The sequence below is a fragment of the Salvelinus sp. IW2-2015 genome, linkage group LG3 (assembly GCF_002910315.2).
Source record: "Salvelinus sp. IW2-2015 linkage group LG3, ASM291031v2, whole genome shotgun sequence".
NCBI classification, from domain to species: Eukaryota; Metazoa; Chordata; class Actinopteri; order Salmoniformes; family Salmonidae; genus Salvelinus; species Salvelinus sp. IW2-2015.
Window position 1 is genome coordinate 25,097,671 of NC_036840.1, and position 26,809 is coordinate 25,124,479.

The 26,809-nt window shown below is 44.2% G+C and overlaps 1 protein-coding gene across 1 annotated transcript; it reads left to right on the forward strand.

Annotated features, from left to right (window-relative positions):
• The first annotated feature begins 519 nt into the window (after positions 1–519).
• chrnb1 (cholinergic receptor, nicotinic, beta 1 (muscle)) lies at positions 520–26,589 on the forward strand. The gene is made up of 11 exons (XM_023972748.2): positions 520–799; positions 3,534–3,667; positions 4,426–4,470; positions 5,074–5,183; positions 6,191–6,299; positions 8,299–8,443; positions 8,700–8,888; positions 15,965–16,188; positions 20,023–20,198; positions 25,144–25,291; positions 25,596–26,589. Exons 1-11 carry the CDS (start codon positions 739–741, stop codon positions 25,740–25,742), a joined length of 1,488 nt encoding a protein of 495 aa, XP_023828516.1. The 5' UTR covers positions 520–738; the 3' UTR covers positions 25,743–26,589.
• Positions 26,590–26,809: the final 220 nt, after the last annotated feature.

Sequence of the window (26,809 nt, forward strand, 5' to 3'; positions counted from 1 at the left end):
TAGTTGGACTGTCATTTGTTTTTCAACAGGACAATGACCCAACACACCTCCAGGCTGTGTAAGGGCTATTTCGCCAAGGAGGAGAGTGATGGATTGCTGCATCAGATGACCTCACCTCCACAATCACCCGACCTCAACCCAATTGAGATGGTTTGGGATGAGTTGGACCGCAGAGTGAAGGAAAAACAGCCAACAAATGCTCAGCATATGTGGGAACTCCTTCAAGACTGTTGGAAAAGCATTCCAGGTGAACCTGGTTGACAGAATGCCAAGAGTATGCAAAGCTGTCATCAAAGCAAAGGGTGGCTACTTTGGAGAATCTCATTTAACACTTTTTTGGTTACCACATGATTCCATATGTGTTATTTCATAGTTTTGATGTCTTCACTATTATACTACAATGTAGAACATAGTAAAAATAAAGAGAAACCCTTGAATGAGTAGGTGTGTCCAAACGTTTGACTGGTACTTTATGAGAATCTGAATCAAATCCGCCCCGTCTCCAATGCAAGTCGTCTGCGGTCTCTCCCGGTGGACACAGTGCCCCCGCTCACGTGGAGGTAATTTGAGCAGACAGCAGTTAACTCGATCTGCCTGCCTGACTGACAGACAGCAACACTCTGGATTTACACGGAGACCGAGGAACTACACCGCACAAACAGCATAATAACTGATATTTGTCGTGTAAAAGAGTATAAATACTCACTGTTTTGAAGGCCTGTCGGTTTGTGGGTCGCCATGAGGGCCCTGGACTTGCTCCTGCTGTTATGTTGCTTGTGTGGCCTGTACGCGGTGGGAGGTAAGTGGGACTTCAGAAACAGAGTTGTGGAGACATGGTAACTCACGGTCGATGTAGTTTGAAAATACCTACTTATTTCAATTGTTGTCAAGTGTTGATGGGCCGGCTATTTTATGCGCGTTCCCCTAAAACATGCAGTTTTGCGCAACTCAAGCAGTGAGTGAACCATAAAATCAGTCTGACGTGATGACATCATACAGATATGATTTAAATTACAAGATTATTACAAGATATATCAATAGGAGAATTACTTGGAGCAAAAAAGACCAACTGCATTATTTAGGCCTCGGCTACTTACTGCATATGAGTCACAACCTATTTCCAATGTGAATTTAGGGGAGTCCTGTCTTCAGAAACTCCCCAGGAGAAACCACCCCAGACCATATCAGTATGATTGAGTTTTATAATTAGGAGAGGTCCATAATGGTGTTTTTTAAATTATTTTTAAATTAATTTCTACAATTTTTTTTTTTTTTTTACCACCCAGCTGTCTGTAGTTCGTTTGAGGGGAGGTGTGTGTGTGGCATCTGGCATCTATACAGAAGGACTCATTACTGCCTCTACTCTCAGCTATCTATCTATCCTATCTATCATTTCTGTACAGTTAAAAGGCCACTGAATAACAAGTGACAGTAGACTTTGTCGTGAGCTCACATAAAATCTGGTGTATACTTTTATTCCAAATAAGTTCTACTCACACATCCTACCTGATTTCGAGGCCTACATGGTGTAGCCTAAACGGGAGGTGTTAAACGTTTAACAACTGTCTGAGTCCCTCCCGGCTCCCCATCTGTCTGTCCCTTCCTGTGCTTGGCTAATGGAGGTGCCTGGTTGTGTGATGGCTGTAATTTGTCCCTGTCAGAGGCGGTCCTGCTGGGCAACTGGTTCGTAGGGCCACATGATGAATGCTGCTGCCTCCAAAGCTGGCCATTATAAATGCTGTGAAACCTTCAGAGGAAGAGGGGAAAACAGTAGTTATGCATGGAAGTGCTACCCTGCGTCAATATTGGACAGTTTGGCAGGGCTAAGGGTTGGACGCTTACAGGGCCACCGGGCTGGTTATACAGGGGCTTGCACTCTCACCAGACCTGGGTTCAATTCAGATTTGAAATCTTTTCAAATACTTCAGCTGCGCTTGATTGAGCTTGGCTGTTGCAATGGCAAGGATTTCAAATATTATTTATGTCTCTCTTTTTTGGTAGACAAATGTGTAAGAATATTTCAGAGTAGTGAGGTGCAGGAGGTTAAGGATGCACCGTTCCACAACATGCTCTATGCCAGGAGTGGCTGGTCCTGACGAGCCACCAAAGTATAGGCTTATATTCCAGCACAATCAATTAACCAATCCAGATACAATATAAGACGGAAGTTTACATACACCTTAGCCCAATACATTTAAACTCAGTTTTTCACAATTCCTGACATTTAATCCAAGTAAAAATTCCCTGTCTTAGGTCAGTTAGGATCACCACTTCATTTTAAGAATGTGAAATGTCAGAATAATAGTAGAGCGAATGATACATTTCAGCTTTTATTTCTTTCATCACATTCCCAGTAGGTCAGAAGTTTACATACACGCAATTAGTATTTGGAAGCATTGCCTTTAAATTGTTTAACTTGGGTCAAACGTTTCGGGTAGCCTTCCACAAGCTTCCCACAATTAGTTGGGTGAATTTTGGCCCATTCTTCCTGACAGAGCTGGTGTAACGGAGTAAGGTTTGTAGGCCTTTTCTATACGATTGAGGTCAGGGCTTTGTGATGGCCGCTCCAATACCTTGACTTTGTTGTCCTTAAGCCATTTTGCCACAACTTTGGAAGTATGTTTGGGGTCATTGTCCATTTGGAAGACCAATTTGTTGATTATGGCTAAACAGTTCTATTTTTGTTTCAGACCAGAGGACATTTCTCCAAAAAGTACGATCTTTGTCCCCATGTGCAGTTGTAGTCTGGCTTTATGGCGGTTTTGGAGCAGTGGCTTCTTCCTTGCTGAGAGGCCTTTCAGGTTATGTCAATATTGGACTCGTTTTACTGTGGATATAGATACTTTTGTACCTGTTTCCTCCAGCATCTTCACAAGGTCCTTTGCTGTTGTTCTGGGATTGATTTGTACTTTTTGCACCAAAGTACTTTCATCTCTAGGAGACAGAATGCGTCTTCTTCCTGAGCGGTATGACGGCTGCGTGGTCCCATGGTGTTTATACTTGCGTACTATTGTTGTACAGATAAAAGTGGTACCTTCAGGCGTTTGGAAATTGCTCCCAAAGATGAACCAGACCTGTGGATGTCTACAATTTTTTCTCTGAGGTCTTGGCTGATTTCTTTTGATTTTCCCATGATGTCAAGCAAAGAGGCACTGAGTTTGAAGGTAGGCCTTGAAATACACCTCCAATTGACTCAAATGATGTCAATTAGCCTATCAGAAGTTTCTAAAGCCATGACATCATTTTCTGGAATTTTCCAAGCTGTTTAAAGGCACAGTCAACTTAGTGTATGTAATCTTCTGACCCACTGGAATTGTGATACAGTGAATTAATCTGTCTGTAAACAATTGTTGGAAAAAATTTCCTAACCGACTTGCCAAAACTATAGTTTAACAAGAAATTTGTGGAGTGGTTGAAACACGAGTTTTAATGACTCCAACCTAAATGTATGTAAGCTTCCGTCTTCAACTGTATATTACATTATAGCATTTTATGTTATCCTATGGTCCCATCCTCCCTCCCTCCCCCTTCAGGTGCGTCGGAGGGGGAGAAGCAGCTGATTAAAGACCTGTTCAACAACTACAACCTGAAGGTTCGCCCTGCGGCCTCACCTGGCGCCAAGGTGGTGGTCCGGATTGGCATGATCCTCTCCTCCTTCGTCAGCCTGGTAAGGGGTGCCGCAACACACACACACACACACACACACACACACACACACTCACACACTCACACACAAACACCTAACCACTACGTTACTGGCAACATTCCATCAACATACCAGTGAACATGACACATCCAAAGTGTTACAGGAAGTGAATGAGTAAATGATAGGGCTATGTAGAGATCAGGTGATAGATAGAGGGAGAGTTACATGGTTCACTCCTCCCCCCCCCCCCCCCTTCTTCTTTCCTCTCTCTGCTAGGTCAGGACAGCTGTCTAGCTAGACCCCTCCCCTCTCCCCTCTCATCTCCTTTCCTCTTTCTGCTAGGTCAGGACAGCTGTCTAGCTAGCTGACATTCTTCTGCAGGTTTTAAATAGCAGCGCCTGGCCGGTCAGTTCTCTGTGCTCAGTGCAACTATATGCCCCTGGTCAGAGACAATCACTCCAACCCCATTCACTGCTGCTTTTCACCACAGATCTAAGATCAGATTACCCAACCGGCATTCTAATCATTAGGGGGATAAAAAAATATCTGACCTTGAATCAGTAGTTAGAGGTGACTTCTACGTACTGTACCACCAAACCCCAGCACTTCACGCAGGCTTTTAATCCCGGCACTGTACCCCTGTTTCCAAACATTACCCCTCTCTGGTTTCAGGTATAGAGAGAGAAGGAGGGCAGACATCCACACTGTTCCCAGCTGTCTTGTAGTGGAGGGCCTTCCCATAATGCACCACGACCTTACTGTGTGCTCTTTCTCCCTAGAACATGAAGGCAGAAGAGATGAGCACAATCGTTATCATGAACCTGGTAAGTGTGTGTACAAACTGTACTCTTTCTCTCTCTCTCTCTTTAATGTTACTATTCAGTCTACCTTGACCCAGGCTCCAATTCAATAACTTTATTTGCGTGTGAAACATTTCTCCGTGCATCAGCAGAGCTTTATAAAGCTGAAATGTCAACACGCACAACACCGCAATACAAAAACACTTGAAATAATAATACACAGTGTATGCAAAATGAAAAACTTATGCAAATGTTATTGATATTATTCATGGCCAAATGCACTGCAATATTGTGCTCCCTATAGTTAATGACACGAGCTGGAAAATGTGAAATAAATTGATCAAATGATGAAGTGGTTAGATTTCAAATCAGAAAGTTATCCCCTCCGTCTCTCTCCGTTTCTCCCGCTCACATGCACCTTTTTCCAACCTCTTTTTCTATCTCTTGTCTTTCTCGTGGTATTTCCGTCTGTTTTTAAATCATTGAAACTTAAACCCAACACCCAACGGACAATTCCTCTGTCTCTGTCTCTGTCTGTCTCTGTCTGTCTCTGTCTGTCTCTGTCTGTCTGTCTCTGTCTGTCTGTCTGTCTCTCTCTCTCTCACACACACATCGCTGTGATATCAGGAGTGGACAGACCACCGTCTCTCCTGGAAACCTAAAGACAATGACGGGATCGAGGTGATGAGACTTCCTGCTGGGAAGGTCTGGCTGCCTGACATCGTCCTCATCAACAAGTAAGAACCTGTTATTCCTCCTGTGTAGCTCAGTTGGTAGAGCATTGCACTAGCAACAACAGGGACATGGGTTTGATTCCTGCTGGGGCCACCCATACAAAAGTCACTTTGGATAAAAGCCTATTTTAAATGGTATATATTGTTACCCGGGTGTCCATTTCAWTTCAGGAAGTATAATGACGTTCCAATTCCATAATGAATAACAAAATGTTAGTGGTCTCAGTCATTTAGATACTAAAAAGCTAAGGGTTGTGTCCAAAAAGCTTTTTTGAGAATATTGGCTATTTTGATGGCTTCTGCTCCTGGCCATTATCATTCAACACCATGTCTTTTAAGTTCACTGCAATAGTTTTGGCAGAACCTGGATCGGTCAGCCAGGACAGCGTACACACACACACACACTTGCTCAGTCAGTGTGGAGGCTCCCATTAACTGTGCTGTAAATATCCCCTCTGCTCCGTTCATTCATCACTGCTTTATAGGCAATTAGGCAGCGCGGCTCCCCAATAACAGAGCCAGTGGCACCGCACCGCTCAGACAACGCTCCAGCTGGGAACCCACTCACACAGAACCACACAGCACAGAGGAGTGGGGAGTGGAGCTGGACGCACATACAAGCAAGCACACACACACTCTCCAACACTTAGAAAAAAAGGTGCTATCTACGTAGAACCTAAAAACGTTCTTCGGCTGTCCCCATAGCAGAACCCTTTGAAGAGCCCTTTTTGGTTCCAGGTAGAACCTTTTCGGTACCAGGTAGAACTCCTTTGGGTTCCACGTAGAACCCTTTCCACAGAGGGTTCTACCTGGAACCAAAAAGGGTTCTGCTATGGGGACAGCTAAAGAACCCTTTTGGAACAGTTTTTTTAGCTCCACCTGTTTGTGTGTGTGCTTGTGAGCGTGCACGTGTGTGTACTCGTCTCTGTGTGTGTGAGAGATGGTGATTTTTCTGTCTCTTTGTCTCATTCTCTGTCGCTCTCTCTGCACCCCCCCCTCTCTCTCTGCAGTAATGATGGTGTGTTTGATGTGGCCCTCCATGTCGCTGTCCAGGCCTATAGTAGTGGGAGGGTGACCTGGTCTCCCCCTGCCCTCTTCTGCAGTTCCTGTGGGGTCAAGGTGACACACACATGCACACACATGGATGTACACACACACCGATTGCAGGTGCGCATACATTCATACATGGATGCGAAGACACACACACACACACACCAATGTTTCCTTAAAGATGTGTAGCAGGCCTCCCGAGTGGCGCAGTGGTCTAAGGCGCTGCAGTGCTAGCTGTGCCACTAGAGATCCTGGTTCGAGTCCAGGCCCATGGGTCCAGGCCCATGGGTCCAGACCCATGGGTCCAGACCCATGGGGCGGCGCACAATTGGCCCAGCGTCGTCCGGGTTAGGGGAGGGTTTGGCCGGCGTGGATGCCCTTGTCCCATCGCGCACTAGCGACTCCTGTGGCGGGCCGGGCGCAGTGCACGCTGACACAGTCGCCAGGTGTACAGTGTTTCCTCCTTTCTTCCTGGTGCGGCTGGCTTCCGGGTTAAGCGGGCATTGTGTCAAGAAGCAGTGCGGCTTGGCTGGGTTGTGTTTCGGAGGACGCACGGCTCTCGACCTTCGCGCCCCCAGATGCAGCAATGGGACAAGACTGTAACTACCAAATTGGATATCATGAAGTTGGGGAGAAAAAGGGATAAAAATTGTGTAGCAGTGGGTGTGTCTCCCCCCATTATTATGTAGAAGGACTGAGAAACTAATTTCTGGTGACTTTTTAAAAAGGACATTTAAAATATGATTTTCACCTCCAGAAATGATTAATTGTTAAAATAATTTTAACATATTGGACCATGCATTTATCCTATGCAGGGTCCATATTATCAGGTATAAGCATTATCACCTGTAGCCCAACTGATGCAGCATAGTGGCTATAAATGAATAGGCTGAAGCATGGGGTTGCCCATCTGCATTTACCCTATTGGGTTAATCATTAGCTCGATCCCAAATTTGATCCTTTAACTAGTTAGCATCCTATTGATTCATTTTATGTCCCAAACAATTTGCATAAGCACAGTGGATATAATATAGTCCTACCTGTTAGGGTAACTTGGGGTAACCACCACCTGGGTAAAACATGCCTGTACTTCTCACAGAAACCACTTGTCACCCCACCCCCCCCAACACTTTCCCTGCTTGCCACTARTCTTGCCCAAAAACAAGCGTATTCTGAAAAATTATCTTGAGGTGGGGTGGCGTTTTACCCCAAGTTACCCTACAATTGACCCGTGTTATACTATATTATACTCTTCCATATGCAATTGCATAGCAGTAGGGTGATTAACTATGCCGCTGTTTAAAATGGTGCAATTCGTGCATATTTAGGAGTTGAGAAATAAATAAAGTAGGAATGGAAAGCTGGGATCCTCTTTTTTTTTAACAAAGGCATTAAAACTGGAAGAATGTTTTGTGCATTGACTGCTTGTCAGAATGCATGTTTCCCTCCCGATGGCACTTGAATGCACCTGGAGAGGAATATTTCTGCTGCGTAGAGCAACCAACAACATGCCGACTAGGTAAATAGATCTATTCTGAGGTTGTCTGAATTTTCTATTCATTACTCGTTTTGTTTGCAGAGGGAAAGTAAATATGGACTGTTCTAGCATCTTCAAAGTGAGCCTCGGCAGAAACATTTTCTTCTTTCATGTTCCATATTTTGGGGTCGTGTCGGCAATGATTTTTGACGTGGCGCAGCGCCACAGCTAAGTGACTGCAGCGGAAACACTGACACTGAATGCAGGTGCGCACACATTCACACATGTGCGCGGAGACACGCATGCATATAAACACACACGCTTGTTGTGGTTACTTTTACCCTCTCTGTGTGTCCTCTCTTTTTGTCATAACACGGTCATGGCTAGAAGGGATCCTTTTGTCAAATTAACCTCAAGTTAAATTTTTCTAACCTTAACCTAATTCTCCTAACCTGCCACGTAAATGATCCTAACCTGCTGCATAAGTTATCCRAACCTGCTACGAAAAGTCACATCTGACGTTAATTTGACAAAGCTGGATCCCGTCGAGCCGTGACCCTAACATCCCCTCTTCCTGTTGCATGTGTCCAGGTGACATACTTCCCATTTGACTGGCAGAACTGCACCATGGTGTTCAAGTCTTACACCTACGACTCATCAGAGGTGGACCTGCAGTACGCTCTGGATGACCAGGGCAAAGAGATCAAAGAGATCCAATATGACGGAGGCTTCAGTGGTGAGGACACGAGAGGACGCACGCTCGCACAAACGTGCAAMTACTCCAGCTGCACTTAGATGGAGTTGTCCTGCTGGCACAATGGAAACAATCAAATGTGTGTGTTGAAAGGACACAAATACTATTTGAACCCAGGGCTAGAGAAGAGATTAGAACAATGATGATTAGAATAATCTACTTTGCTGTGTATGTTCACTGAAAAAGACTTTGGTTTGGTTACGTTTTCATTATGTTACCAAACACCCATTGTCCCCAGAGAGTGGTGAATGGTACATCCGCCACCAGCCCAGCAGGAAGAATGAGATCCGTGAGGACCTGTATGAAGACATCACCTTCTACCTGATMATCGAGAGGAAGCCTCTCTACTATGTCTTCAACATCATCATCCCCTGTATCCTCCTCACCTGCATAGCCATCTTCAACTTCTACCTGCCGCCCGACGCTGGTGAGATAGCACAGATCTAGGATCAGTGTAATRATMATGGATTTATGTACCAGAGCGCTCACCACACATAGGCACAGATCTAAGATCAGTTTAGCCTCATCGACCCTAATCATAACCCTAACCTTGACKCTGGTGAGGCACAGATTCAGGATCAGTTTAGCCTCCTTTAATAATAACCTTAACTATTAGGAGTGTAATGCAAGACAGACATTAGGTGCAACTACTTCTAATATAGCAGAGAGAACAGTGTGTTATAAAATGAATGAAATTAATACATTTAAGGAGTATGTGGATGTCTATGTTGATATTGCCCTGTTCGTCATGATATGCATCCTAAAACAGGATTGCCGGTACTTAATAGTAGGTTGAACAGATTCATGTATTTATATAGTGTTCATTTATAGAACCATATAGATCGGTAATACATGTTTTAAAAATAGCCTGCTGTTGTAGTATGGTCCAACTGAAGCTCAGTTGGTAGAGCATGGTGCTTGTAGTGCCAGGGTAGTGGGACCACCCATAAGTAAAATGTATGCAAGTGTAACAGTATAACTTTAGACCGTCCCCTCGCCCCGACGCGAACCAGGGACTTTCTGCACACATCAACAACAGTCACCCACGAAGCGTCGTTACCCATCGCTCCACAAAGGCCGCGGCCCTTGCAGAGCAAGGGGAACCACTACTTCAAGGTCTCAGAGCAAGTGACGTCACAGATTGAAAGGCTATTAGCGCGCACCACCGCTAACTAGATAGCCATTTCACATCCGTTACACATGCATGACTGTAGGTTGCTTTGGATAAAAGCGTCTGCTAAATCAAATCAAGTTAAAGTTTATTTGTCACGTACGTCGAATACAACAGGTGTTACAGTGAAATGCTTACTTACAAGTCCTAACCAACAGTGCAATTTTTAAGTAAAAAATAGGTATTAGGTAAACAATAGATAAGTAGAGAAATTTTTTTAAACGGTGAAAATAACAGTAACGAGGCTATATACAGGTGGTACCGGTACAGAGTCATTGTGCAGGGGCACCGGTTAGTCGGGCTAATTGAGATATGGACATGTAGGTATAGTTAAAGTGACTATGCATAGATGATAAACAGAGAGTAGCAGCAGTGTAAAACGGGGGGGGGGGGCACAATGCAAATAGTCCGGGTAGCCATTTGATTAGAGAACAGTCTATGACTGGGGTAGCTGGGGTCTTTGACAATTTTTAGGGCCTTCCTCTGACACCGCCTGGTATAGAGGTCCTGGATGGCAGGGAGCTTGGCACCAGTGATATACTGGGACGTACGCACTACCCTCTGTAGTGCCTTGCGGTCGGAGGCTGAGCAGTTGCCGTACCAGGCAGTGATGCAACCAGTCAGAATGCGCTGGATTTTGCAGCTGTAMAACCTTTTTGAGGATCTGAGGACCCATGCCAAATCTTTTCAGTTTCCTGAGGGGGAATAGGTTTTGTYGTGCCCTCTTCACTGTCTTGGTGTGTTTGGACCATTCTAGTTTGTTTGGCGATGTGGACACCAAGGAACTTGAAGCTCTCAACCTGCTCCACTACAGCCCCGTCGATGAGAATGGGGGCGTGCTCAGCCTTCCTTTTTCTGGGGTCCACAGTCATCTCCTTTGTCTTGATCACGTTGAGGGAGAGGTTGTTATTCTGGCACCGCCYGGCCAGGCCTCTGACCTCCTCCCTAATAGGCTGTCCCGTCGTTGTCGGTGTTCAGGCCTACCACTGTTGTCGTCTGCAAAATTAGAGGCTCCAGTGTTGAGGATCAGCGTGGCAGATGTGTTGCTACCTACCCTCACCACCTGGGGCGGCCTTTCAAAGTCCAGGATCCAGTTGCAGAGGGAGGTGTTTAGTCCCAGGATCCTTAGCTTAGTGATGAGCTTTGAGGGCACTATGGTGTTGAACGCTGAGCTGTAGGCAATAAACAGCATTCTCATATAGGTGTTCCTTTTGTCCAGGTCGGAAAGGGCAGTGTGGAGTGCAATAGAGATTGCATCATCTGTGGATCTGTTTGAGCGGTATGCAAATTGGAATGGGTCTAGGGTTTCTGGGATAATGGTGTTGATGTGAGCCATTACCAGCCTTTCAAAGCACTTCATGGCTACGGACATGAGTGCTACGGGTCTGGCATACTTAAGCAATAAGCTACGAGGGGATGTGGTATATGGCCAATATACCACGGCTAAGGGCTTCTCTTGCGCGCAACGCGGAGTGCCTGGACACAGACCTTAGCCGTGGTACATTGGCCACATATCACAAACCCCGAGTTGCCTTATTGCTATTATAAACTGGTTACCAACATAATTAGAGCAGTAAAAATAAATGTTTTGTCATACCCATGGTATACAGTCTGATATATCACATCTGTAAACCAATCAGCATTCAGTGCTTGATCCAACCAGTTTATAATGTATATTATGGCACAGTGGAAGACCAGGCTACCTATCAAAGAGTCTCTCATTGTGCAGAAATTGTGTGTTTTTCCTATGACCTTCGTCTTCCTACACATACACAGCCGCTCATGGGTGACCACGAGCACAGAATGTTCCTTCAGGCTCCAAGACACACGCAAGCACACACACACACACACACACACACACTTCAACACTAAAAAAGCTTGTTAAAACCCACCTACCTGTGAACATGTTTCTCTTTATGGACCCAAGGCTTCTGTAGGAGGGGAGTTAGAGAGAGGGGGGGGGGGGGTGTTATTTGGCTACACTGTGACAGCACTGTAGCGTAGCAACACAACACACAGACAGTACAAGGACACATTTAAGCCCGGGTCCCTGGGGCTCTGTATGTAAAGACAGTCTCTTTCTCTCTGTCTCTGTTCAGCTCTGTGCTTCTCTATGCCCCCCCCCCCGTACTCAAGGTCTCATACACACATGCATGTGTACTCCCTGTTTGCAGAGATGACAAAGGCCACAAACCCACTCCTTAAAACCTGTTTGGGATAGGGGGTGGTATTTTCACATCAGGATGAAAAGCATGCCCAAAGTAAACTACCCGCTACTCAGGCCCAGAAGCTAGGATATGCATATAATTGGTAGATTTGGATGGAAAACACTATAAAGTTTCTAAAACTGTTAAAATTATGTCTGTGAGTATAACAGAACTTATTTGGCAGGCGAAACCCCGAGGACAAACCATCCAGGAATTATAATTTATTTGAGGTCACTCTTTTCAATAGGTTTTCTATGTGGATCTAGATTTAAGGCACTTGCTTGTAGTTCCTATCGCTTCCACTGGATGTCAATAGTCTTTACAAATTGGTTGATGTTTTTCCTTTGAGAAATGAAGAAGTAGGGCTGTTCAGAACGAGGGTCGAGTGTAGTGTACTGTTTGTTAGGGGCGCACAACCTGAAAGCTCGCTCCACTTTGTTTTTATCCGCTATTGAACAGTTTATCCCGTCTTAAATTGTATTGATTATTTACGTTAAAAAGTACCTAAAGTTGTTTGAAATGTTTGGATCAAGATTACAGGTAACTTATTAGATATTTTGTAGTCATAAATAAATGGACATTTTGGATATATAACGACGGAATTAATCGAACAAAAGGACCATTTTGTGATGTTTATGGGACATATTGGAGTGGCAACAAAAGAAGATCTTCAAAGGTAAGGCATGAATTATATCGTTATTTCTGAGTTTCGTGTCGCGCCTGGTGGGTTGAAATATGAATGTCATGTGTTTGTTTGGTGGGGTGCTATCCTCAGATAATCGCATGGTTTGCTTTCGCCAAAAAGCCTTTTTGAAATCTGACACGTTGGCTGGATTAACAACAAGTGTAGCTTTAATTTGGTGTATTGCATGTGTGATTTCATGAAAGTTTAATATTTATAGTAATGTAATTTGAATTTGGCGCTCTGCCATTTCACTGGATGTTGTCAAATCGATCCCGTTAACGGGATTTGATGCCTAAGTAGTTTTAAATGGCAGCTAACCGTTGACGCTGTTGATATCCTATGCCGGGTCGTGATTCCTTGAAGTTAACAGAAAAAGTGTTATGGTCCCTGCTCCGTGATGGCAGCCTCTCGAAATCAACACTCGTCATTCCAAAATATACAGTTGAAGTCGGAAGTTTACATACACCTTAGCCAAATACATTTAAACTCAGTTTTTCACAATTCCTGACATTGAATCAGAGTAAAAATTCCCTGTCTTAGGTCAGTTAGGATCACCACTTTATTTTAAGAATGTGATATGTCAGAATAATAGTAGAGTGAATTATTAATTTGAGCTTTATTTCTTTCATCACATTCTCAGTGGGTCAGAAGTTTACATACACGCAATTAGTATTTTGTAGCATTGCCTATAAATTGTTTAACTTGGGTCAAACGAGTCGGGTAGCCTTCTACAAGCTTCCCACAATAAGTTGGGTGAATTTTGGCCCAATCCTCCTGACAGAGCTTGTGTAACTGAGTCAGGTTTGTAGGCCTCVTTGCTCGCACACACTTTTTCAGTTCTGCCCACACATATTCTATAGAATTGAGGTCAGAGCTTTGTGATGGTCACTCCAATGCCTTGACTTTGTTGTCCTTAAGCCATTTTGCCACAACTTTGGAAGTATGCTTGGGATCATTGTCCATTTGGAAGACCCATTTGCGACCAAGCTTTAACTTCCTGACTGATGTCTTGATGTTGCTTCAATATATCCACATACTTTTCCTCCCTCATGATGCAATCTATTTTGTGAAGTGCACCAGTTCCTCCTGCAGCAAAGCACCCCCACAACATGATGCTGTCACCCCCGTGCTTCACAGTTGGGATGGTGTTCTTCGGCTTGCAAGCCTCACCCTTTTTCATCCAAACATAACAATGGTCATTATGGCCAAACAGTTCTATTTTTGTTACATCAGACCAGAGGAGATTTCTCCAAAAAGTACGATCTCTTTTGTACTTTTGTASCTGTTTCCTCCAGCATCTTCACAAGGTGCTGTTGTTCTGGGATTGATTTGCACTTTTCGCACCAAAGTACGTTCATCTCTAGGGGACAGAACGCGTCTCCTTCCTGAGCGGTATGATGGCTGCGTGGTCCCATGGTGTTTATACTTGCGTACTGTTGTTTGTACAGATGAACGTGGTACCTTCAGGCGTTTTGAAATTGCTCCCAAGGATGAACCAGACYTGTGGGATGTCTACAATTCTTTTTCTGAGTTCTTGGCTGATTTTTATTGATTTTCCCATGATGTCAAGCAAAGAGGCACTGAGTTTGAAGGTAGGCCTTRAAATACATCCACAGGTACACCTCCAAGTAACTCAAATGATGTCAATTAGCCTATCAGAAGCTTCTTGAGCCATGACATAGTTTTCTGGAATTTTCCAAGCTGTTTAAAGGCACAGTCAACTTAGTGTATGTAAACTTCTGACCCACYGGATTTGTGATACAGTGAATTATAAGTGAAATAATYTGTCTGTAAACAATTKTTGGAAAAATTACTTGTCATGCACAAAGTAGATGTCCTAACTGACTTGCCCAAACTATAGTTTGTTMACAAGAAATTTGTGCAGTGGTTGAAAAACGAGTTTTAATGACTCCAACCTAAGTGTATGTAAACTTCCGACTTCAACTGTAGATATAAGCCTTATACAAGTTCTCATCTAACCAATCATGTATAGGTTATTAAGTTTCCGTGTGGCTTTTGAATAGTGTTAGTTTAAACGTTTGCCCCCCGTTCTATCGATTTCAGCGTGATATCCATGGAAGGGATTCATTAGAAAAGGATCGCGTTACACTTATGGTGTTGGCGACCCACTTGAATCAAAATGCAACACTTCAAAATGTAGCTAGCCGTCTTCCACAAAGTGTCCTCTAACCAGTGATGTACACATTATTCCCAGATTCTGTGTGGGTTTTTGAGCTGTGTTCGTTTTATCAGGATGTGGAACTTCCTYTCCCCTCTTGCGTTATTGATTTCAACTTAATAATCAATGAGTGATTGACAAAACAGTGTTGCACTTCTYTTTCTGTTTTGGTGACCCCAGTATCGGTGACCCTACTGTTTTGGTGACCCTACGTTCCATAATGTAGCTGACTGGACTGTGTTCGGCAGGTAGTCCTCTAACCACTGATGTAAAAAATATATCCAGTTTCCATGTGATTTTTGAGTTGGTTTCAATCGATGAGTGATTTATTGCCACTTGTCAAAGCAACAAGGTTTTTGGTGCGTATGCAGTTTACAAGGTTCTCGTTTAAAAAAATTAAAAAATAAAAGTAATATGATTACTATTGTTGCACATGTGTGTGTAGATTGTACATTTTATGTTGAGATTTTCAATATATCACAAACTGTTTCTGCATATTGGTTATTGATTTTTGACACTTTAAAACTGTGTTTTGACATTGGGCTTTTTATCAATATGTCTTGTCAACAGGAAGCGGTGACGGCAACATTTTTCCACATACGTTTTAGGAATATAAATGGAACTTTCAACATAAATTTCRAAATGGTTTTGTACTTAATCARGTAAAAACTGCTGAATGAGTCCAAAAATGTGCTGCAATTGATTTGATTTTGATGATATGCTATTTTAGGGCTCCCTGCCTCCCCAGAAAGGGAACGCGAGATGAACCCCCCCCATTACAAGTCATTAGCTGATGGATTACATAATGGGCCAGCTACTGTTAACACACAGAATCAATCCCTTTGTCTTCTCCCTTCCTCTCACTAACTACACACACACAAGCTCAGTAGGCCAGACTAAGGACATGTTACAAATGATTAAAGGGGGATAATTCCTCTGTTAATAACCTATTAGGCTCTATAAATCCGCTCTGCACCGCATTAACCTGACCACGGGACTCACGCTGGGTGTCCTCTGTGTTGGTAGCAACTGGGGAGGGGAGGAGGGTGGAGGAGATGGGGGTGTGTGTGGGGGAAAGAAAGTGTGTGTGTGTGTATCCATATCTAAATTGTATAATATCAATTCTGTATAATGTCAATGTGTATATATAGATCTCTCGCTCGTGTGTGTGTGTGTGTCATCTCTAACCTATGTGTATAATATCTGTTCTGTATGTTGTTCATCTATTTATCTCTCTGTGTGTCCTCCTTTCTCTCTCCAGGTGAGAAGATGGGTCTGTCCATCAACGTTCTGCTCACCCTGACTGTGTTCCTGCTGCTGCTAGCTGACAAGGTCCCCGAGACCTCCCTGGGTGTCCCCATCATCGTCAACTACCTCATGTTCACCATGATCCTGGTCACCGTCTCAGTCATCCTCAGTGTGGTGGTCCTCAACCTGCACCACCGGTCCCCTTCCACACACCACATGCCCATGTGGGTCCGCAAGGTGAGACTGGGCAGCCCTGTTGCAAGACCCCCCCCCCCCAAAAAAAAAATGCCTTCCTCTCTCCCTTCCTTTCCTCATAGAAACCGATACGATGAAAACGCAAAAAAAATATTTATGATGGTTGGAGGAGGAATGCAGAAGAAAACGATAGAAGAAAAAAACATTTTTAAAGGGAGTCTCAGGCAGGCGTGAAGGTGTGTGTGTCCATACGTGCCTGTGAATGTGTGTGCGTGTGTTGAACGTGTGTGTCCGTCCGTCCAGACGTGCACCTGCATGCATATTAACCTCCATCGGCTCTGGCCGCTACATTATTTCAAGCTAATTACATCGCCTCGGTACTGCTCCACCACCGCCATAGGTCGCCGCACGCCCATCATTGAATGGCTGAACAATCACCATGGCTACGCCGAAAAATGTGCATGTTTTAATAGAACGAAAYGGCACGGAAGTGGATGATAGAAAAAAGAGAGGGACACTATACAGTACTTATCCTCCTTTTCCCTCTGTTCCTCCTCCTTTTTTCCCCTCTAAAAGTGAGTGTGCGTCAACAGCTAGAAGACATTTAACTGAGGAGTTCTCCTTCCTGAGCAGAGATTCGTTGACAGGATGTATTCATTAGCTGGTTAGCATATCAGTGTACTCGCAGTGAATGGGGAATGCCACATAGGACAGAGTGAAATGCGATATCCAGGGTTGTGGTCAATTCCATTAAAATTCAGCCAATACAGGAAGTAAACAAAAATTCAAAATCCAATAAAAAAAAATATATATATATAATTTGAAAAGCATTGAGAAGTCACAGTGAGTAGCAAGCACTGAGAAATAATGTAATTGGAATGTCAGTTTACTTCCTGAGCTGACTGTATTTAAATGAAATTGGATATAGCAGAGATCAAGGTTCACTACCAGATATGCTTGCTACTCACTGTGACATCACACATTGGATCAAAGATGCCAGTTAGCCTTAATTGGTTAGGACCATTGTGGGTTAGTGCACACTTCATTGTCTGTTTATGTGAAGAAGAGAAAGAGAGTGATTTAAAAAGCCTTTATTGTCAAATTCAGGAATTCACKTAGAGTTTCAATGTGACATCCACCGAAATCAGTTAAACCTCAGATATGGTGTTCCGATCACATAGGAAAGAGCAGGAAGCCACTGAAGACAGGCTGATTTCAATAAATATTACGAGTCCCGGCGTATGGAGACCACATCTCCTTTCTCCAGCAACAGAATCACTGCATTGGATACATACAGTACTGATTGTGTCCATCATTGTAGTCGTTTGCCGCCATTATACGGTTGTCCATACCAATGAATCTGATGTAGTAGACGCCTCTCACTGGTGCTGTGAAGGCCCTGTATCAGGGCTGTAGGTGTTACCAATGTTAGTGAGGACATTGGTGTAGACCAGAGAGGTGTCAGCATTGAAGGGTCCCACTGGATGGCCTAAAGCAGCAGAGAAGGCCTGCGTTCTCTCTTCAGCTCCTCCACCTCTCCTCTCAGTTGATCCACTGGGTTCTTGTGGCTCTGCAGTTCAGTCTTGGTGACGCTCAGCTCCACTCCTTGCTCGACCACCTTGTTCACTAAAACGGCATTCTCTCTTCAGTTCCACCATCTCACCGGCTGTCAGTCTGGCCTCCATGTACCTCAGCTCCACTCCCTGTTCCAAACCCATGTCTCTCAGCTCAGCCGTCAGGTTAGGGTTGTCTCTAGCTTCGGTCTTGTGACCTTGTTGAGTGATGTCATTCTCTCGGACACCTCCTCTATGTCCCTGAGCCCATGCCCCAGACAGACAGACGTTCCCCAAATGTTCCACTGAGGTCACCCGTAAGGTCAGCTGTTGTCAGATACACATGGGTCTGGAAAGACGATTCTCTTCCYCGATAGTGTGCAACAAATTCTTCTAGATGAGAAGCCAAAATGAGTGACATCCTGCCATTTAAAGTATACTACGTTTTAGAAATGTCATATACTATAAAACGATCTATTTTCGCATACCAAAAATGCCTATGCAAGTACGGGTATTCGGACACGGTCTCTCTCTCTCTCTCATATCTGAGCCCCATTATCTGCAAGAGACGAGACGCATGTAGACGCTCCCAGTCCGTTGCCCCAATAGCTTTTCTACTGGCACCTGATTGAATTTGTCKCCCTGATACGACTACTTTTGAGAATGAGAGGGTTGATGCATTGAGACTCAGTCATGCAAAAAATAGTTTTCTACGGTGTGTTCACTCAGACGCACACACATGCAGCGCTGGCTTGTGTGTCGGAGTGATTGAGTGGACAGACAAGTGCGCACACAAATGCAAGCAGACGTTCACACACACACAGAACGAGAAGGTCGGCTTTAGTGCAAACTCAATGAGTGTATATCTGACACTGGAGTGGTGGACAGTAGCCTTCCAACAATGTATGGTGTATTTGTAAGAAAATATTCTGTTTTATTGTTATTTATAGATAGCTAATACAGTACCATTTTCTACATTGTAGAATAATAGTGAAGACATCACAACTATGAAATGACACATGGAATAATGTAGTAACCAAAAAAGTGTTCAACAAATCAAAATATATTTTAGTAGCCACAGCTTTGCACTCTCTTGGCATTACTAATATTGAGTTGCACGCCCTTTTTGCTCTCAGAACAGCTTCAGTTCGTCGGGACATGGACTATGCAAGGTGTCGAAAGCGTTCCACAGGGATGCTGGCCAATGTAGACTCCAATGCTTCCCACAGTTGTCTGGATGTCCTTTGGGTGGTGGACCATTCTTGATACCCACAGAAAACTGTTAAGCGTGAAAAACTCAGCAGTGTTGCAGTTCTTGACACACTTAAACCAGTGCGCCTGGCACCTACTACCATACCCCGTTCAAAGGCACATAAATATTTTGTCTTGCACATTCACCCTCTGAATGGCACACATACACAATCCATGTCTCAATTGCCTCAAGGCTTAAAAATCCTTCTTTTACCTGTCTCCTCCCCTTCATCTAAACTAATTGAAGTGGATTTAACGGGTGACATCAATAAGGGATCATAGCTTTCACCTGGATAGTCACCAGGTGTTCCTAATGTTTTGTACACTCAGTGTATAAAGATGTTTTCTTGTCACATAYACCGGATAGGTGCAGTGAAATGCGTTGTTTTAGACCAGGGGTGTCAAACTCATTCCGTGGAGGGCCTAATGTCTGCTGCTTTTAGGTTTTTCCTTTCAATTAGGACCTAGAGAACCAGGTGAGGGCAGTTCCTTACTAATCAGTGACCTTAATTTATCAATTGAGTACAAGGGAGGAGCGAAAACCCACACTTGGCCCTCCGTGGAATGACTTTGCCAAACGTTTTACAAGGTCAGCCATAGTAGTACGGTGCCACTGGAGCAAATTAGGGTTAAGTACCTTGCTCAAGGGCACATCGACAGATTTTTCACTGTGTCAGCTCAGGTATTTGAACCAGCTACCTGCCGCCATTCAGAAAGAGAGGCGAACACACACACACACACACACACACACACACACACACGATATACAAGTACAGTTAGCGGAAGCAACAGCTGGTCAACAGCCTTGCTGATAATAACATGCTGATTCATGGTATTTCTGAAGGTATTTATACAGACATATCCACTGAAACATTCATTACTGACAGTAGGTCTCTGGAAAGCCATGAAGGTTGTTCAAATCCATGAATATCACTGAATATTACTTTGACTGATTACCCCCATGCAGTACAAAATAAGGCATTTTTCTATAGTTAAATCAATGTTACGCTGCCTGCCGTGCTAAGCCCTCCTTTCTACCCTCCCTCCTTCCTCCCTTTCCTCCCTCTCCCAGATCTTCATCCACATGCTGCCCCCCTACCTGGGCATGCTGCGGCCCAAGGTGGAGATGCCCCTCTCCTTGGACCAGCCCCCCAGGAGGGAGAAGAACAATATGACTATCAGCCGCGCTGCCGACGAGTACTTCATACGCAAGCCCAACACCTGCTTCCTCTTTCCCAAACCCAACAGGTGAGAGGTCAGGGGTTACAGGTCACTGGGGGGTCAAATGTTAGCCCAACACCATAGAGATGAAAAGAGGTCTCATTTTGTATCTGTGCCMTTATGGCATCTGTAACAGCATGGGTGGTGCCATTTGAGGCAATCTTCATTTTAAAGTAGTCMATTTTGTTTTTGAAAAAAGTGTAATGCTAATATTGGGGATTTGCCACCACCTGTAGTAGCAGTAAATCCAATAGCAGTCCCCAATCCCACTTGTAGGCTATGTCATGGCAACGTTGGCTAGCTAAGCTCATGCGTAGAAACACGTCATTGGGTCTAACAGTCGTCTCGCGCCGAACTGCGCATGAGCAGGCCRTCAAATCAAGGCACTCCCTCGATATAAAGTTGTTTTTGATGGAAATTAAAATGTGTCCTTTTTTCACTTTCACAAGGTTGGAGTAATAAAATGTTCAACTACTTAAAGCTGCAATATGTAACTTATTGAGTGACCTGATCAAATTCACATAGAAATGTGTTATATATATATATATATATATATATATATATATATCGTTCTCGTTGAAAGCAAGTCTAAGAAGCGGTAGATCTCTTCTATGTGTACTATTTCTATGCTTCCCGTTCCTAAGTTTCTTTTTTGCATCTTTTACTTTAGGTTTTGTACAGCAGCTTCAAACAGCTGAAAATACAATCGTTTTGGTAATGGAAAATATATTTCTCAGCGGTTTAGAGGGTACAATGAATCATTCTCTACACCAGTGGTCGCCAACCTTTTCTGAGTCAAGATCACTTTGAGTCAAAATGCAAGCCGAGATCTACCGACTCAGATTTGTTTTAAAACATGACTTAAGAAAGTAAGCCTATGCAACATTAACCAGTTAAAAACAGTGCTGTAGCAATGAGGTTTGTGCAGTAGGCTATAGGCCCAATACATTATAACTGCATATTGGCTAYGCTTGAATTGCCCTGCAAATGTTCTTCTCAGACCATTTTGATATGATATTTAAAAAATGTAGGTATATGATCACACTGGTAATAGATCATTTGTTGTATTACTTGTGAGGCACAGCTGAGTGAGCATAATATTTTACTTATTTTTTTTACTGGACTGATTGCATATGATGGTCAGTTTGACGGGAGGGAGGGTAGTGATGGGCTTTCAGAGTATTTTCGTTGAGCAGTTCAAAATGCTTCAAATCAATCTAGAACCATGAAGAAATTGCAAATCTACAATGTAAATCCCAAAAGGCAGGCTACCATTATGCCAGATCGTGAAATGCGCATTGAAATACATTTTTACCAAATTATTAGATGATCTGGGAAAAGTATGTTTTTACGCACTGGAAAAAAATCACTGTGGACCAGATTGATGTGCTTTCCCCGCTATGTCTTGTTTCTGCAGTGAACATTCACCCTCATTCACCCGCAGAAAAACGTTGAGCTAAAAAAAAACAGTTGTCGCAGTATGCAAATTGCGAATGACCCATCACTAAGGGAGGGCGCAGGCTACCTCTCACCTCACTGACACCGTCCCTCCGCTCTCCCTCCCTCTGCTGAGAAAAGGGGACACAGTCTTCCAGCTGGTAGCAAAACTCAAGTTGCACTGCAATATTTCTGCCTCATGCACCAATTCATGTTACTCCTTTTACAGTGCTGGTTGTAGCGTGAGTGTAAGTAGGGAGAACAAGCATTTTATGGCTTTAACAGAGTGTTGACAGTGCTGGAAACAACTTCAACGTTTAACTTACTCATAAAAAAACAGCTGCTCTTTGCTGTATTCGTTGAGTCTCTCTAGTCATGGTTTTGAAATCTCACAGTATCAACTTCGCTGTGCATTTGAGGTTTCTTTTTAAAGTCTGTGGCTCTAGGAAACTACAGACACGGTGAGCTGAGCTAACTGATTGGCCAGCGGTAGGCCTATAGGTTCACTTGATTTGCTCTCTGGGCCTGCCGGGTAGGCGGAGTTCTACCTTCAGATACATAAAATGGGAACACTGACTTCCCCGGCGCTAGGGCTGCTGAATCAAGTGCACCTACTGTCAACAGCGCAATACATTTAAATAGGAACGCAAGGCTTTATCATTGTTGTTTTTTTACAGAAATGTTTGGTGATCGACTAGGAATGCCATGGAGATCGACCCGCGATCGACTGTTTGATGACCACTGCTCTACACTATACTTGCTTGTTCTGTCACAAACTGAAATTAGGCTATGAGGATTTTAGCAACCAGGAAATGGCTRWGCAATTTCTGCATAGTGCATCTTTAAGACATCGGCTCGAATCTGGGTCGTGGCTTTTAGATTTCGAGAAAATTAACAACCTAMGGAAGAATTTTTCACTTTCATTGACCTCTCAAACCCCAAACCCCGGCCTGGTCTGCTTTGTCTGTTTCGCAAGCCTTCCTGGAAGTCTCACGATGTTGCACCTCTGGGTTTAGAAACTCTGTGATAGCACCCTATTTAAAGAAGACAATTCTCTGATCATTGGGTGATCGCGCCCAACCCATAGGAATCTCCACCCAGTTGACTACTTTAAAATGATGGAAGCTCTCAATGGCAATGTCCATGCTAAAGTAGGTTATATCCAAGTTGAATYCTCTAACTATCTCTATGGTAATTTGAAGGTCATTGCATTGGCATTGAATAAAACATTCTCGAATATACATTCCCATTCGATTTCTGTGTCTGTGATGTGATAGATGGGACCTGTGGCCATATTAAGTGTACCTATTCTCCCCATCGTGGATTTAACAATGGTGGAAACTYCCTCCAGCCAATGCTTGCACCAATTCAATGATTTAAAAAAAAGTAATTCTAATTGTCATTCTGATGGTAAAGATGGCTGTGAGATAGGGGTGCAACTTCTATCACAGATTACTTGGTGAAAGTAGTGACCTAGGCTGAGTCCCAAAGGGCGCCCTATTCCCTACATAGTGCACTATGTTTGACCAGCGCGAGTAGTGCACTATGTAGGGAATAGGGTGCCAATTGAGACTTAGCCACAGCCTCTACTCATGGGTCTGTTGGGGACGACTCACCTCCGGGGTCATTGACTTTCCCTAGTGTCCCCTAAGGTGAACTACCATCATTTACTGTTAACTCATTCAGTTCTGAAGAAGAGCAGCCCCCCAGGGATTCCTACCATGAGGACCTAATGGATAACTTAGTGTCTGAGAACATGTTTTAACCCTCCCCAGAGGCCATTCACACAGACACACACCCATGCACAGACACACAGGCAGAGTCAYGCACGCAAGCGCACACACACACTMACACATAGAAAACCAGGCAGGCAACCACAGCTTTATTAACCACAGGCACGTTCTCCCGCCGCTCTAAATCAACTCACAGGGGAATTGAAGTTTGAGGCCGTGAGAGAGAGAGTGCGAAAATCATTGCTAAAATAATGATGATCAGCGCAAATCGCCTCTAACACATTAGCCCTGGTGTGTGTGTGTGTGGGGGGGGGACTCTGCGATTCGGAGATGGAGGAGAGGGAGTGACTACTAGAGCGATTCGATGAGGCAGCAATAGCTCTCAGCCCACGCCCCTCCGCCCCCCCTACACAGCCTGCGCCCCCCCCCTGTCCTTCTTAATTGGTTTTAGTGTGTGTCTTGGCACCGTTGGTGGCCGGTCTTAGTTTAATTAGTCTCGCTGATTACTCATCTACATCTCCCTGATGAAGTAACGCTGTGAGAGGGGGACCAAGAGGAGGGAGGAGAAGAGAGGAGTCTATCCTCCTCAGTCAGGTAGCTCATCCCAGAAAAACAGAGAGACGAGCTGCTGAGGTCAGTGGCGATTTGCTCGCCTCGCCGGCCCGGGAGACACACACACACACACACACACCACTGCATTGTAAAGCCAGGATTTGCCCGGAATACCAAGTAGATAGACTACAGAGAGCGATAGAAGACCTGCCTGTTTGCCCAGGAGATGCTTTAGGACCACACCATAGCCAGGCTAAAAGACACAGCACCATGCTGACTCCTGGTGGTAGCTACAGAGAACTGCAACACTAACAGTCTCCACAGGGCTACAGCAACATAGAGGGCTGTTTCAGACAAAACAGATACCGCCACCTGAGAGAAGAGACTACATCTGGTCCACTAGTAGAATAATCTCTATGTCCAGGATTAGGGGTTTAAAATGGCCCCTATTTACTAGATAGGGCCCACTTTTCTCAAGGCAACTCGCAGTAAAGCTGTGTTAACCCATCGTTATAGCTAGTAACCTCCTGTAACCCATGGCAACCCATCACAACACATGGCAACCCCACTTCTTCAGAACAGCTTTGTCAGCAGAAAACTGCTCCGGTCTAGCTAAAGAGCTGAGGGAGAAAATGCAAGGAGGAGCAGGGAGGGAGTTTCTCTGACCTTATCTCAGCAGAAAAAGGCCCAGTCTAGCTAAAGAGCTGAGGGAAGAGAAGAGAGGAAGTTTATCTGACCTTCTCCCCTCTCTCTCTCTCTCTCTCTCTCTCTCTCTCTCTCTCAACATACAGGGAAAGGAAGTGCAGACTGTTGTTAGCAGGCTGGTATTTCACAGCTTTTAATTAGTGATGAGCTTTGTGGAGTTTGGGCCTGTCTGCACATCTCTGCCTGCTTGTTCTGTGGTGACATCTGGACTAGTTTTAACCCCTTCTATCTCCTTACCCGTCCCTTCTCTCAAATCAATCCCTGTACGATTGAAGTTTTAGGTCCACTTTGCAATCCCTGATACAGTAGTGAGGCAGAAATGTACCCCGTTTTGCCTACACCTATCATTGCCTTCAGGGCCCGTATTCATAAAGCGTATCAGAGTAATGCATGCTGATCTAGGATCAGAAAGGCAAACTGGTCCTATAACAGCACTCTGAGACACTATGAATTCAGGCCCAGAGCCACGAAACGGCCTAGGCGTATAGGGAATAGGAGGTAGTAGTTTATTCGGGATTGGAAATTCGTATCTTGTTTATGTCTAGGTACCAGTCTGAGGGCATGTGTACTGACCTGAGGAAGTTCATCGACGGGCCCAGCCACTACCTCACTCTGCCTCCGGAGCTCAAGACTGCCATCGAGGCCATCATCTACATCGCTGAGCAGCTACAGGCTGAGAAGGACTTTGCCGCTGTGAGTGCTGTGTGGGGGACCTGCCTGGGTTGAGCGTTCTCATTTGAAGTCTTTAGTTTCCCTTGCGATTTCTCCAGCTTCTGGAGAATATTGAAGATCTATATAGGGTCTGGGAATGGGCTGAGTGAATGGAGAGGGGTCTAAGAGGAAAGGGAAAGTCTAGATGTCTATAGCTTCTAGCCTGTACATTTCCCATAGCTCCGTCTATTTCATCCTCCTTCACGAGTATCGATTTATTCCTGTTATGGATCCCTTTACTTTCCTGACTTTTGTCTCTTCTTTGTTTCTCTCCCTCCCCCTCCAGCTGAGGGAGGACTGGCAGTATGTAGCCATGGTTGTGGATCGCATGTTCCTGTGGATCTTTGTGGTCTTCACTACTGTGGGAACCCTGGGCATCTTTGCCAACGCCAGCTTCAACCACACCCCCAGCGACCCCTTTAAGTACCCCTAACGTGGGACACACACTCCACGTATGCATGAACACACACAAGATCCCAAACTTTACCTCACTGAAACCCCAGAAGCCTTGACAGTTGCCCAAGCCTCCAAAACAGACATGCGTAGCGGGATCCTCTACAGGCTTGTCCACTCCACTTTTCTTACCAAAGATGCCTTGGACATAGCTACTCTATACTGTACATTGAAGGGTTTCTTTTTCTATATCTGCTGTGCTGAAGTGTGACATTGCTGTAGTTCTGGGGCAGTAGGAATCAAGCGTCTCAGAGTAGGAGTGCTGATCTAGGATCAGCCCCCACCCCCCAGTCGATGAAATCTTACTCATTATGTTCTAAAAGGCTAAACTGATCCTAGATCAGCACTTCTATTGTGAGATGCTTTCTGAATACGGGCCCTGGTTTTACTAATATATATTTATTGATTGCTATATGTTTGGTGGGAGGATAAAGACAGTGAAAACCAGATACTATAAAATACCAAGTGTATGCATTTAATTTACCAGAGTGAGAATGTGTGTTTGGCATGTATACTATATGTACCTTTGGTCATCCTTTGTGTAGTTTAGTGTGTGTGAAGTCTATTCTTTTATTCAGGAGTAGAATAGCACAAACACACACACACATATATATATATATATCTATATAGTAATGGGAATTCCACAGGCAGTTGGTATAGCTGGTGAATACTGTGTGTATATATATTCCCATTACTGTAGAAATCTGTACCACACAAACACCTATCTCAATCACTATTTCTCTCTTCTCTCCCATACACACACACACACCTGTCTGTGACGCTTGTCGTGCTTTTGTTTTGTTTTTTTAAATAAATATCTGAGATGAGTCAAATCAAAGGCTCCATCTGTTGTCACAATGCAAGAGAGGGAGGCCTTGTCAACTGCTGGAACTTAGTTCCATTAATAACACTGGACACTGGTAAGTCCTCTGGGACCACTGGACAGGACACTACTCTACTGTCATGGCCTCCACCTTTAAAATAAAGACAGTGAGATGTTTAGCTTATATGTTAGATACTTTCTGTTATTTAGAGAAAGTATATGAA